General features: G+C 38.1%; 1 protein-coding gene and 1 long non-coding RNA gene across 6 annotated transcripts; both read left to right on the forward strand.

The window, feature by feature from the left end:
- The first annotated feature begins 2,653 nt into the window (after nt 1–2,653).
- LOC133745858 (uncharacterized) lies at nt 2,654–6,193 on the forward strand. Its single transcript, XR_009863839.1, has 6 exons — nt 2,654–2,972; nt 3,206–3,380; nt 3,558–3,689; nt 4,124–4,294; nt 5,029–5,109; nt 5,918–6,193. It is a non-coding gene; the product is annotated as an uncharacterized LOC133745858 (long non-coding RNA).
- Nucleotides 6,194–7,231: 1,038 nt separating this feature from the next.
- Nucleotides 7,232–13,541, forward strand: LOC133743311 (uncharacterized). 5 transcript variants are annotated; one of them, XM_062171190.1, is made up of 19 exons: nt 7,232–7,354; nt 7,430–7,618; nt 8,033–8,108; nt 8,252–8,331; nt 8,458–8,906; nt 9,136–9,312; nt 9,425–9,549; nt 9,633–9,768; nt 9,993–10,142; nt 10,225–10,284; nt 10,651–10,746; nt 10,820–10,879; nt 11,043–11,117; nt 11,221–11,274; nt 11,442–11,543; nt 11,651–12,250; nt 12,386–12,508; nt 12,950–13,057; nt 13,263–13,541. In XM_062171190.1, exons 5-19 carry the CDS (start codon nt 8,502–8,504, stop codon nt 13,410–13,412), a joined length of 2,421 nt encoding a protein of 806 aa, XP_062027174.1. In that variant the 5' UTR covers nt 7,232–7,354; nt 7,430–7,618; nt 8,033–8,108; nt 8,252–8,331; nt 8,458–8,501; the 3' UTR covers nt 13,413–13,541. The 5 variants fall into 5 exon arrangements, with proteins under 5 accessions (XP_062027174.1, XP_062027173.1, XP_062027172.1 ...); XM_062171189.1 differs by lacking the exon at nt 8,252–8,331; XM_062171193.1 differs by lacking the exon at nt 7,430–7,618 and having other exon boundaries at nt 7,288–7,354.
- The last annotated feature ends 386 nt before the right edge of the window (nt 13,542–13,927 follow it).

Below are 13,927 nucleotides of genomic sequence, written 5' to 3' on the forward strand. Positions count from 1 at the left end.
ATAAATAATAACAACGATATTCCAAACATATATACTAAAAATATAGTTTACAAAGATGTACTACAAAACTTATAAATAAGCATATGCTTATTTTATATTAGTGAATCATCAGTGTCGATAAAAGAAAGAGAGAGAGAGACAGAAAGAAAAAAAGAAAAAAATTTGCAAACATGACGAGAAAATTTCAATTAACTCATTTTAGTTGAAGTGTGTGTATACATATATATATTGATAGCACATACTTATCAATTGTATATAAGACGAATTCATTGTAACCTAAATATGATATATATTATCCACCGATAGCTTACACATTTAACATTAGTCATGTGACATATATTACTTCAGAAAAGAAGAGCTTTCTTTATTGTTCTATAACTTTAAATCGTATAATTATAATTATTATTATTATTATTATGATATATAGTCAAAACAAAAGTCAAACGCTTAAATCAGGTGGAATCTAGACGAGGAGGAGTGGGATGTGTAATCCGAGATAGTGATGGCAGCTTTGTAGCTGGACAGGCTCGGCCATATACCCTTCTCACTTCTCCATTTCATGCTAAATTACTAGCTTTGCGAGATGGACTCTTTCTAGCTCAAACACTGCAGCAAGATGAGGTAATTTTTGAAAGTGACTGTGCACTTTTGGTACAAGCTATCCAGTCTCTAACTTATGACCTTTCTACTATGCATATTTTGATTGGGGAAGTCAGAACTTTGTTACAAACCCATCCTGGGTTCAGTCTTACTCATGTAAACAGAGAAGCAAATGTAGTTGCACATTTGCTTGCTTCTCATGCGTTGAGAACTAGTGATAGTCAAATATGGCTTGTAACAGCTCCCGAAATTATAAGGGATGCCATTCGAAACGATGTAATCGTTATCTGATTCAATGAAATCTATTTTCAAAAAAAAAAAAAAAAAAAAGTCAAACGCTTAAAGAAAGAAAGAAAAAAAAAATTGAAAGTTGAAACCGTCAATTCATTTTTTTTTTAGGGCAACGGAAGACTAATCCATTGATGAAAATCATAACGACCTCTCTCGGTCAAGCATGAAGGGTACAAACCACCCCTCATATTACAATGCATGCTCATCAGATAAACTGAAACTCAAAAAATCCAAAAAAACTAAAATCCAAAACAAAGGAACTACCAGCGAAAGTAATAAACTAAAGAAACACGAACCCTATGACTTCCAAAGTGTGACACCTGCTTGATTTCTTTGACGCCTAAGACCTTTCTGGTGTACGTTTCCAAAACCAAGAAGCCCCATCACACGCTAGTTGGCATAGAGGAGCATCTCCTACTCGGATTGGGGAACAGGCAAAGCTGCCTCTCCCCAAGGCATACTGCCAGAACCCTCCTCGATTGAGGCCATGGAAGAGCTTCTGCTCACAGACACCCCCTGCTTAACCTTGTTGCGTTGACCCCTAGGCCGACCTTTCTTCTTATACACTTTGGGAGGCGATGTCACCTTCACCTCCACCAACCCATCTGATGAGAATTCCAACCCAAAGTTTTCTGGTTGCAAAGTTGTTGGGACAAGAGCTAGGCCATGTTTAGCTCGCTTACCATCCTCAGTGTCCGCCTCCTCCCTAGGGCGGCGCACCCCCACAACTGGACCAGAATCCGTCGTGCTCTCAGACCCAGGCAAAACCACTAGCTCCGGGATAGGACGGATATTCACTTGTTTCTTCTTCAGTAAGTTTGGGACTTTGAAAGTCGAAGGCAAGGAGAGGGAGGGCTGAGAATTAGCCCGAAACACAATGCCCGGGAGAGCCGTCCCCGAAACCAGTTGCGAGCCATCCTCCACCACAGTGTCAGTTTCCGAATCATCCTCCCTAGGACACCGTTGCCCACCGTGGTTCAGAAGAGCGCACAACCTGCAACTACCCAACAATCGCTCATAACGGAAGCGCAACGTCAGAACATCAATGGGAGAAACCCTAACCCTTCGATCCAGCCGCACCGGATCGCTGATGGAGAGAACAAGCCTAACCCGGGCTTCTCCACGACGAAGAGCCAAACGATCCACTTCTAAGACCTCTCCAATCGTCCCTCCCACCAAACTGACCGTGGGTTCAGTCAAGATACCCGGTGGGATGCCCTGAAGCACAACCCAGATCCAGACGAAGTCGAGTTTCACCTCAGCAATCTCCGAAAAGCCATCATAATCAGTCAACAGAATCATAGCCCGTTGAAATCCCCATGGACCTCCCTTCTTCACCCTCGCAACATCACGTTCATGAGTGAACGTAAAAAGAAAACGATCACCCCGGGGTTGGACCTCCACCGTCCCCGTCAGCCTCCACATGGAACGAACCGCACTCCTGAACGATTCCAAAACCACTGCCCTACAAGTGTTGAGTTTCCCCACCAAGTAAAATCGGCGAGCAAGAAATTTCTTACCCGGAACCCTAAGGTTCCCCAAGTCCACTGGTTCTTCACCCTCTCTGAGCGACAACTTGGTCGCTAGCCTGGCAGTCATGGAGGCAATAGCAGCAGCCATGAAGCGGGACGCCGCACAACTCAAAATACTCGAAAACCCTAACCCTAGCAGAGCGAGAGAGGGGGGAGTAAAAGTCGCAGTATATTAGTTAGTCTGTTGAATGACGTACTCCCGTCAATTCATTTCAAAGTGAAGATCAAGGTGAAAAACAGAGTTTAAAACAGCTGCAATTTGAAAGAGATAATCAATCTTTGTCCTTCATCGCTCATTCAAGCACTCAATTCATTTCAACCTATCACAAGTATGCTTCCAGACAAAAAAGAAGAATGGAGATAATTCCAGAATAGACAGAAACAGTATCTAAAAGGAATGAGCTTCATGATTAACCTTTTACCCTGAATAACTGAGTATAAAGCTGACCTTTGGAACATTTTATCAACTCTAGAAGCCTCCACTCAGCCACTGCCTACTGTTTCATGATCTCAGCCTCATCCATCCCAATTAATCTCCATCAAAACTTGGTAAGGCTTTGTCTCTGTTCAATCAACGGTTTTTTTTTTCCAATCTCTACAGTCTATATCAGCAAAAGAAAATCACTTTGTTTCCAATCTTATTGATTTTGTTGTTAAAGCTAGGCAACATGTTTTTCTTATCAATAGTTTAAAATTAGGTGAGAGTTTGAGAACTAAGTGAGAGTCTGGATTCGAATTCTGTAATTGGATTCAATCTCTGAGAGCTTTTGCTGGACTTGCAGAGTGGGAGGCAAAGAGGGAGGGGACTTTTCCATGCCAATCAGAAGAAAAAACAAAAAAAAACAGGAAGATTTATTGAGGGAAAGTTTAGAGCGGAGGAAGGGATGTCTTAGCCGATTTCAGTATGTTCCCAATTTTGGAATTTCCGTTTCACATTCAAAGTTTCAATCTTTAAAGGTATCAGCTAACTTCATTATATAAATTTTTCGGCCAATTTTGGGTATTTGGTTCAAAATTATCAATAAAACATCAAAATTTTGACCACAATTGATTTTGATTTTGATCAAGATTGAGATTTTAATTTATTGATTTGGATAGGTCATTGAAAAAGTTTTCATATTTTTGTTTTTGCAGGCAATGGAAGATATGAATTTGGCAGGCAATGGAAGTCTCGCTTTATATATAAAGATTAAAGCCAAAGCAGCCACCGAGACCTCACCATTTCCACTGCTTCAGTCTCCCCAAGCTAAAGACTCCGCCTCTGAGGTAAATTCCCATTTTAAAAACCAAAACATATATATCTCCCTAAACATGTAGCTACATACATCTGTCTATTTATTTATCTAAATTATTCGGAATTTTCTTTTGCATTCCAGGCCTATTTAGAAATGTGACTCCTTACGTTGGAGATGCTATAGGAATTTTACTTCATAGACTTCTCAGTATTATAAGGACCATAGGTTTGAGTTGATTATTTTATTGGATATTAAAACATATATGTGGTTCCTTGATCATTAAGTAGAATTTGGTTTCACCATCACTGCCCTTTTGGTTATCAAGCTTATTTAGAAGTGTCTTTTGGTATACATTTGTTATCTGGGAAAGGCTATAGGAATTTAACTCATAGATTTGCTGGTATCATAAGCACCTTTAGATTGACTAACAGTATATATGAAATCTTGGTTTTCTCCAATATTCAGGTCAGGTTGAAGAGAGATTTGGAGATGAAGGTTGAAGAGAGATTTGGAGATGAGGGGTGCTGATGGAGGACCGGCCTTGGAGAAACTTATGTGCTTTGCTTGCATTTTGGGTAATAAGCCAACCGACTGCAACCTTCTCTTTCCAGATTGCTTTGCTTGCATTTCAATTAGGTACTTTTACTTTTGTTCTTTAATTTTCGCTACTTTTATTCGATTGGATTATTGAGCACAACAAGTTTGGCAATGCTTATTCCTACCTTAAAGAAACTTTAGCTTCAAAAATGAATTTTTTTTCTTTGTTGGTTATTTTTTTTCTTTGTTGGTTTTTTATTTTATTTTGTCAGTTTTGCTAGGATGGAAGCTGTCGTTTTTGTCAATGCTTTTGTTAGTTCATTTATGATTAGTCAATAATTCATTTATGGCGGAGGAAAAGATCTTACTTACATTAGATATTTGTTGAATAGGCTGATATGTTCTCATCAGTTGAATGGCATATTAGGTAGTAGTTGCTTTAGAGCATAGTCTGTTTCAAGAGTGATTTAGAAGCCTTGCCAGATTTAGAGCATAGTCTGTTTTTGATTATATACATGATATTTCCAGATTAGGTTTTAGCTTAGAACACATCACTCTGGTTCGCTTAGAACCTACAAAAGAGTATCAATAAATTTTTTGTCGCCTGGTATCAAGAAAATGATAGAGAAATATGTCTGGTACCAGGTTTTGGCAACCAGCTCAGCTCCTTCCTATACACTTATTTTTCTGAGTAAGTTCTACTCTGGTTTATATGTGGTTAATTGTGTTTCTGTTTATGTGCATTAGCAACTCTTATCGTCAGTGATTTATAGGCTTCTATTGTCTCTGTTTTTGACTTTATTACGTACCTTGATGTTTTATGTACATCACAGATATAGCATGGAGGCCATCTCTACTTTGATGAAGGTGTAAGGAACTCAAGACAACACCAACTGGAAACAAGAGCATTAGATGTATGGCTACTCTCTCTATGTTTCTAATATAACAAATTTTGGTTAAGTTTTTCCAGTTTGAAACAGCTCCTGGAAATCAGTTTACATTTTTTGTTTCATTACCATATGTATTGTAGTTTAAATGTTGCTTTTGTTTGAACTTTCCAATTTTTGTTCCCTGCTGATACTACCATGCTCAAGCATTGAAAAACTTTAAATTGACATTGGAGCAGTCATTAAACAAAGGAGAAGGATTTGCCTCATCTGTTCAAACCTGTAAGGATGCATGCATGCTTCAGTTTGACCATGGATATGCAAGTAGTGTTTGTATAATTGAAATTATAAAATTTTGTTACTTATAAATGAAAGAATAAATGCCTGAGATTTTGTTTTTTTTGCTGGTGATCGTCACATATTTGCAAAACACATTGTTTTTGTTATTTTTTAACATGCATTTGAATCACCTTCATGATTCTCTTCTTTTCATTCCTTACATTATACACTTGCACTGTCGATTCCTTATATTCTTTGGAAGAGTCAGTTTTAGCTGTGTAACTACTGTGGTTTGATACTTGCTGGATGCACTAGAAACTTTTAGTTCCATTGCAGCTCTGGGCATTGAATTTTCTTCTAATGATTAGCCTTTGGTGTAGGTTTTGATAGAGGCTCGAGCTCTTTATAACCTGAACTTTCTTGAAGTTACTAATATGGCTCTCTTAAGAACTATTTGTTTTCTCTGTTTATCTGCAAACTTGCTGCTACTTGCTACATATTCAACTGGTATCCATTCTTATTCCCTTTTGCTGCATTCTTTGTCTTGGCTAATTAGGTGACCTTTCGTGAGGAGTTCTAAATTAAAGGACCTGCAGACTCAAAACCAACAAATGCTGTGAACAATGAACCAGCTAAAGATGCGGAGTCTGAACTGCAATCATACACAAGTTTTTTGCCAAGTTTGACCATTTTTTGTAATATGCACATATACACCTACTTGGTTAGCATATTTTGAAATCTGGCTAAAGTACCAAATTTTGGATCATGTAAAACAATGTCTAATGTAATATATAATGCTCTTATATAGTGTACCTAATGTTTGTAAATTCAATATCTTAGAATTCAATAATGTATATCGTCGAATTCAATAATGTTGATAATATACCCGCAGCATCGCGCGGGCTATTTTGCTAGTTCTTATATAAAGACAAAACTTAAGATATTAAAAACAAAGTTTAAGTTACTTAAAAAATATAAGAGTGTAGATTGTAAAATTAATAGAATTGTGAATTTTATTCCCTTAAAGTTATAAACATCATGTACTGTTGTTTTACTTAACTGAGGCCTTCTCTACTATTGCTTGAGACTTGTTTTCAAAACACTTGTGAACGGCATGTGCATTCAAGGGGTGCTCACACTTGTGCAAGTCTTCTAATGTTTTGAGTGACATACTCTGAAGTATGATGATATGCGTAGTCCTAATAACGTGGCGAGCACAAGGCTAGGAACTCCAATTGACTTCATTTTTCGTTGCACGACTTTGGACTCGATTATTGGAGTTGTAAAACCTTTGTGGATGTAAACCATCATCCCCACAATGGGTTGCCTAGTGAAGTCGACGTCACGATGTGCATGAATTAGATTTGAATGCTCATAGAACAGGGGTCAGTTCATGCTCTCGATGAGTTTGTATAAGTTTGCATCGACTGTAACTATTATTTCTATAGTATTTTACGTCCTGAAACTTCTAATCACATCATATGGTCGATCAATGCTTTAGATAGTTGAGATTCATATATATTATCTTCAAAACCTATGTGCTTTTATTGTTAGGACTTAGGGCTTCATACCTTCATCCCTAGCCTGTACTTAGAAAAATCCACAGCATATGTCAAAATTAGCCTAGTGCGTGCATGGTGAAGAAAGCGCATAATAATGTGGAATTGAACATCTGTGTTTTAACTGGTAAAGTCAATATATGTAGAAACGCAGCGGTGATGAGCAACCAATACGAGGCAATTGATTCCGGCATACCAGAAATGGCCTGGATGTGGATTCTGGTCGTCGGGGAAGTGCAGGACATCCCCCTGTGCAAAAGGGACGGAAAAGACGGCTTTGTCCCTGTTTTTTTTTTTTTTTTTTGTAATTACATCGTTGCCATTCGTATCAGGGTTCACCTTTTTTCCTTCTCTCGCCGCTCAAATTCAACTGTTTTCGCGATCCAAAAGAAAGAAAGAAAATCCAAATCCGATCGTCTTCTTCAGTTTACAAGGTACGCCGATATGTTTCTCTCTCTTGTCTATCTCCGATTGTCTTCAGTTTACAAACTACATCCCATATTCCATAGGGCTAAAGCCAATCAACAACTGGATATGGCCAGAACATCAGTGTTTAATCAGAAAGGCCATCCTCACAATCAATTAGGAGTGAGGCAACACCATCTTTCATCACTTTTCCCACTCGGGTGTACTCATCCTCCCCGGACAACTTTTCTCAAGCAGTTATGATCCCTAGCTGAATATCGGTGAACAAACAAGTTAGTTAATAGCCGCATTCTTTAAATTTAAGTCCAAGTACCTGTGTAGAGGTTATCATACCTGTGATTGTAAAGGCCAAGTTAGTGTTTAAACATTTTCACCGAGTGTTAGAGCTTGGGACAAGTTGGTTCAGTTCTCAATTCCTCTTTGTTTTGATATACATTACTCTTTGTCAGGGGTGAAGACTGCATTATACTTGGACATGGTCTGGTCTATGTAGTAGATATTTTCAATTTATGATTAGCCAACTTGGATCCTTATTTTCCATAAAAGATCCAAGTGATCTCCATTGTTTATAGGCTTGGGAAGCTGTAGACACTCTATTGGTCACCATTTGTCCTAAACTAATTACATTTCTGATTTAATCAATGAACTTAATGTGCTTTTACTGGTTGGATATCTCTGCGACGTAGGCTTGGGTTCGTTTTGGAAGAGGTGTGTGCTGAGATTGTGATCGAGTTTAGGAGACGGGCTTTGGGAGTAAAAGAGGTATGTGTTTTGTTGCTTTCTCCAGTTCTGCCAAGTCAAGGTTGGTGTTTTTTTTTTCCCTTTTGTATTTGCAGATTTATTAGAAGAAAAAGGAAGAATTATGAACAAGAGAAAATTTATAATGAGCTTATTGTTTAGAACAGGTGTGTCAATAGTGAAAACAAGTGTTACTGTTTTTGGGTAATCAGGTTTTACTTCAAATAGTGTTGCCATTCAACCAAAGGTGATCTTCTTGGCCACTAAGCACTTTGTAAAGGAATGAAAATTTTCTGGTGGTGTAGAAAGAACTATTACTAACATTGGTTTGCCATATCAAGTTTGACTGATAAAACCATTAAAACTTGTATAGGGTTTATCAGATTTTAAGAGGCGCTAAAACTAAAACCCCAAAAAATGAGTTCCCACTACATGACGCCGGAGCCACCCTCGGCCTCGGGTCGGAGCTCCGAGAAGATGAGCCTGCCGACACTTCAATCCAAGATGAAGTGCGACCCGGAAGGCTACGAGACGGAGCTCCTCCTTGTGTACAACCAATTCAAGTCGTCGCTGGAGCTCTTCAAGCAACAAGCTGATCTCGGATTCAAGTCCGTCACCGGCAGCGGCGGCAGCGACCCCACCGTGGCCAAGGACCTCGCCGACCGGGCATTGTTTCTCGCCCACGTCACCCCCTTTTACCTGGCCCAATTGGCCCAATTCCCCTCACAGCTCTCTGAGTTTCTGCACTCCTCCGCCCGAACGCTTCCCTCTGGTCTCAGATTGCATGTTGCGCAAGCTCTCATTCTTCTTATGAACAGAAAGGTATGAACTTTATCAGAATTGAATGGTGTTATTTATTCATTTTTTCGATTTCAATGAATGTGGAGTATTGGAATTAAAAGGGTGGTTATTCAAAGTGTAGAAAGGTTGGAACTTTATTATGAACTGGGTTTTGATTGCAGACCAAGTTTTGGAGTATAAGAATTAAGTTGCTTGGTAGACTAGTTTTTGGTTTTGATTATAATGTGTGTGCTTTTTGGTGGTGTTCTAGATGGTGGATATTGCAGACAATCTAGGTTTGTTCATGGAGATACAGACTTATGGCGATAAGGCTTTAAAGACCCTGGCATACAATCACGTCATACATAGCATAAAGCGAATGAATATGAAGCATAAGAACGAAGCTAAGAATCGGGTGCTTCAGAATGTCTTGTTTCGGATGCTACAGGTGTGTGGTAATGCATTTCTGGACGTTCACAAGCTGCTGCCATATGATTGTTAAAATTTCAGGGGATTGAGTGCTTGAATTGGTGAATGTTTGTGTTCTTTTTGTTTTGTAGCTAGAGGATGAAACAAAAGCAAAGAGAGCACTTATCACTCTGCGTGAGCTTCACCGGAGAAGGGTGTGGTTTGATGAAAATACAGCGAACGCAATCTGCTCTGCATGTTTTCATCCATCGTCGAGGTGCTCATTGCTCTTTTGTTATTTTCTGTGTCATTTCCAATCATGGGGTTTAACCGATAACATTTTTTGTTTGAATGTCTCAGGATAATGATTGCTTGTCTCTCATTTCTGCTTGATTACGAGAAGATTGAGGAGGAGGATGATAGTGATGTGTCAAGTAGTGATGAGGACACTCCTATTAAATCTCATCTAGCCATTAATAGAGAGGATATATATAAGGTCAGTTTGACTCTATTAATGAGCATTGTTTCTAGCTAGTTTGTATCATGGTAAATGATACTTCAAGAGTTTTACTTTGATGCTTGTACATTTACCACATGCTTGTTGATAATCTGTATACTACAGTATGAGTATCCCATCTGTTCTAGGTAAATAGGATGAATTTCATTATTTCTTGCAAATGGTAATTTTTTTTACAAAACTAAAAATAAAACTACTTTCAGGCGCACCATAAGGGTACACTTGCTAGCAAGAAGAAAAAGAAAGCAAAACTGCAGCGTGCCATCCGTAGCCTGAAAAAACAGCAACGCGTAACATCAGAAAAAAGTACTTCAAATTATCATACGCCACTTAATCATTTGAGAGATCCACAGGTTTGTCTATTTTTATTATCTACATCTTGCTTGTCTTCTTTCTGTGATTTATTAAGGATATTTAAGATCTCATTCTCCACAGGAATTCGCTGAGAAACTATTCTCCCGTCTTCAAAATAGTACAAGAGTTGAACGCTTTGAGGTAAATAACTATTGATGTTTTAATTTGTAGAATTCAAAAAGTACACAGACATGCTTCACTTGTAGAGAAAGTTATTGCTCACCGTTATTGGAACACCGTCATATTTCAATAATACCTGTAAAGAAGAGATTCAATTACAAACCACTTTGTTGTATAACAATTGTAGAGAAAGTTATTGCTCACTGTTATTGGAACACCATCATATTTCAATAATACCTGTAAAGAAGAGATTCAATTACAAACCACTTTGTTGTATAACAATTCTGTGTTTCTTTTCTTTCTATACAGTTATGTAGTTTGTTGTAAAACTGACACTGGAAAGTGCATTTCTCATTTGTTTTGACTATTATCTTATGTTTACTGAAGGTCAAAATGATGATGTTGAAAGTAGTTGCTCGAACTATTGGGCTTCATCGCTTGGTTCTGTTGAACTTTTATCCTTATTTTATCAACTACATTACGGTATGTTATCTGACCTATTCAATGAATGTCTTTTTCTCTTGATAATCAAATTGTGACTTTATTAGTTTCGCAGCCTCATCAAAATGGTGTCACTGAATTACTCGCTGCAGCAGTACAGGCCTGCCATGATATGGTGAGTTAGCTACTCCTATATTTGATTGGACCTCAGTAGAAGTTCTTTTTTTTTTCCTGTCCCTTCATTAACTTAGGTCCCACTTCTATTGGAAATCAAGCATTATTTAAATTACTTGTTAGTCAGTCGACTCAATTTAACTTGTGTACTTGCTTATGAGTAGGTTCCTCCTGATGCAGTTGAACCACTTTTCAAACAGATAGTTAACAAATTTATAGATGATCGTGCACAGCCAGAGGTTTTACTTCATAAGTGCTATCTTCTTTCTTTTTTCTTTTTTTTCTTTTTTTTTGCCGTTCACAAGGCCCCTGTCTATATATGTGATCACTTTCTTTTGACAGGCCATAGCTGTTGGACTGAATACAACAAGGGAAATTTCTTTACGAATGCCTTTGGTAACGACCTATTTATATAAATTTTGGTTCTGGTATTATCTGTATTTCAGTTGAGGTTGCTAATCTAATGCTATTAATCATGGGTAATACCATATTCAGTCATTCTTATTTCTACTTGATGCATGATGCAAGGCTTTCTGAATTATAATTTTGTTTCCTGCAACTAGTTGATGACAGAAGATTTGCTGCAAGATCTTGCATTATATAAGAAATCACATACAAAAGCAGTGTCAGTAGCAGCCCGTTCGCTTATTGGCTTATTCAGAGAGGTCCCTTCTCCTTTTCCTCTTTATGCATGTGCTAGTGATTGCTAGTCATGCCTTTCCATGAGCCATGGTTGCATAGAAGACTGACTATTTAGTGTATGTACATGCAGCTTAACCCCTCGCTGCTGATTAAGAAGGATCGTGGTCGCCAACATGTTGACTCAAAGGCAAGGCCAAAAGCGTATGGAGAAGTCAATGTACTTAGCAATGTTCCTGGTCTTGATTTACTAAAACATGATGATGACAATGGGGAGAGTGATGATGATGAACCTTCAGTAAGGGGCACTGTTGAGATGGTAGCTTCCAGTGATGATGAAGGCTTGCAAATAACCAACACTGATAGTGGAAGTGAAGATGACAACATGATATCTGAAGATGGTGATGAGATAGATGAGAATGACAGTGATGTGAGTGGTGATGAGGATGAGGTGGAAGCGGAGGATGAAGATGAGGATGAGGATGAGGAAGAGAATACAGAGGATGAGGAGGAAGAATTTGACAATAATGATGCCAAAGATGGTGGATCTGGAGTAAAAGAAAACATAGCAAAAAAGAGGAAATTTGCTGATTTTGATACACAACTTAATGACGCTGAAGCAAGTCTTAGGACTTTGAAGAGATTAGCCAAAGAAAATATGGGTCCTGCTCCATCAGACTCGACAGATGGTTTTCTTTCTAATGAGGACTTCCGGAGGATTAAGGAATTAAAGGTATGTCAAGAATAAGGCAGGCTGTAACTTTAGGATGTGGAGAACATCAATGTTTTGTTCTGCACTCAAACATTATCATCTCTTGTCAGCTAGCAATATATTATGTTGTTTACTGTTTGATGTTTCCTTTGTTAGGCAAAGCAGCGATTGGCTCAGCAGGGGTTGTTGAAAAAGAGCTCAGATGCGAAGTCAACAGCATTCAAGATTCCCACTTCTGATGAATTAAGCATTAAGCGAATAGATCCTGCTAAGCTTGAAGTAAGTTTTATATCATTATGCTGGTATCGTATACTCTCAGTTTTATCTACATGTTGGCTTTAGAAGAATCTCATTTGCATTAAGAAATAATGCATCTGAAATAGATATAATAAATTGGACAACTTTTGTAAATGTGCTGGATTGTTTTGAGTAGGGAGAGTGAGAATATGTTTCTAAGAATTAGCAATTTTATCAGACTGCAAGTAGTAAAATATAACCGGATCAAATTCTAAATTTTCTAGTATTCAAATTCATGCTGTTTGTATATAATAAGCCAACACTTAAATACTTGTCCATTATAAAGATGCTGTTTCTCCCACCCTCATTTTTTGATATATTTGTATCATTTGCTTTGCGTATACCTTTACCTTTCCTGCTAGCAATGAAATTATTTGTACCGTTGTTTACTTTCATTGACCCAATTGAACGTCCACTATGTAGGTCCATGTAAAAAGAAGAATGACCAAGGAGGAGAAGCTGGCATTAGTGAAAGCAGGGAGGGAGGATAGAGGGAAGTACATGGCTAAAGCTGCTGTAAAACAGAAGAAGGTATATTTACTGCGATTCTTTGAAGTTATCATGTTTTAGTGTTCTACAAGCATCTTCATGGCTTTGAACTTTGCCATTTAGTTATGCTCTAACCCTCTTCCTGGATTCTACTATGGCTATGCACCCATTAATAAGTGAATAACCACTAGGGCGCCTATAAGTATGTGAGCTTGATTTTCTTTCAACATGTTGATAAATTTTGCAGTCGGGAGGCCTGAGCAATAAGCAGAAGGAACATAAGAAGGCTATGCCACTTGTTGCAAAGAGGGCAAAGGTAGCTAAATCTCGAGTGGAAAAACGCAAAAAGCAGCAGCTTTCTGGCAAAAATTTCCGAGGGAAGAAAGCATGGAAATGATCCAGAAAAATCCAATTTTCTTTTTGTCCTACTTCTGTTTTAGTTCAAGTAAATTTTACTACTTATTTTGTTAGAAGTACATTTTACATTTGAGATGAAGACTTCTCTGCGACTTGATCGTTTTATTTATTGGGACCCAAATTTCTTCTGAGCATTTGCCCTTTACGTAACCAAAAACAAACGGATAATAGATGTTTAACAGTTCCAAATAGAGGAAAACTTATGTCAAAAGTCAAATAAGCACCGTACTCTTTTAAAACGTGAGACCGAGGCATTTCAGTAGCTCTTTCTTTCTCCAGCCTTTTCTTTTGTGCTCGTGGTTAAAGTAAGGGCATTACTAATCAACAGTGGAATATGTACAACAGAAGCGATCAAGAAAATTATCATTACCAAATCAAGTAGTTTCTTTTTTCTTATAGCACAGCCTACATTGAACCCAAATTTAGAGCGAGGGGAGCAGTTGAGAAAATGGGAAGAAATCAAATACCCAATTCCATCCCAATTGTTTTTCTCCC

The sequence above is a fragment of the Rosa rugosa genome, chromosome 4 (genome assembly GCF_958449725.1).
Source record: "Rosa rugosa chromosome 4, drRosRugo1.1, whole genome shotgun sequence".
In the NCBI taxonomy this organism is placed as follows: Eukaryota; Viridiplantae; Streptophyta; class Magnoliopsida; order Rosales; family Rosaceae; genus Rosa; species Rosa rugosa.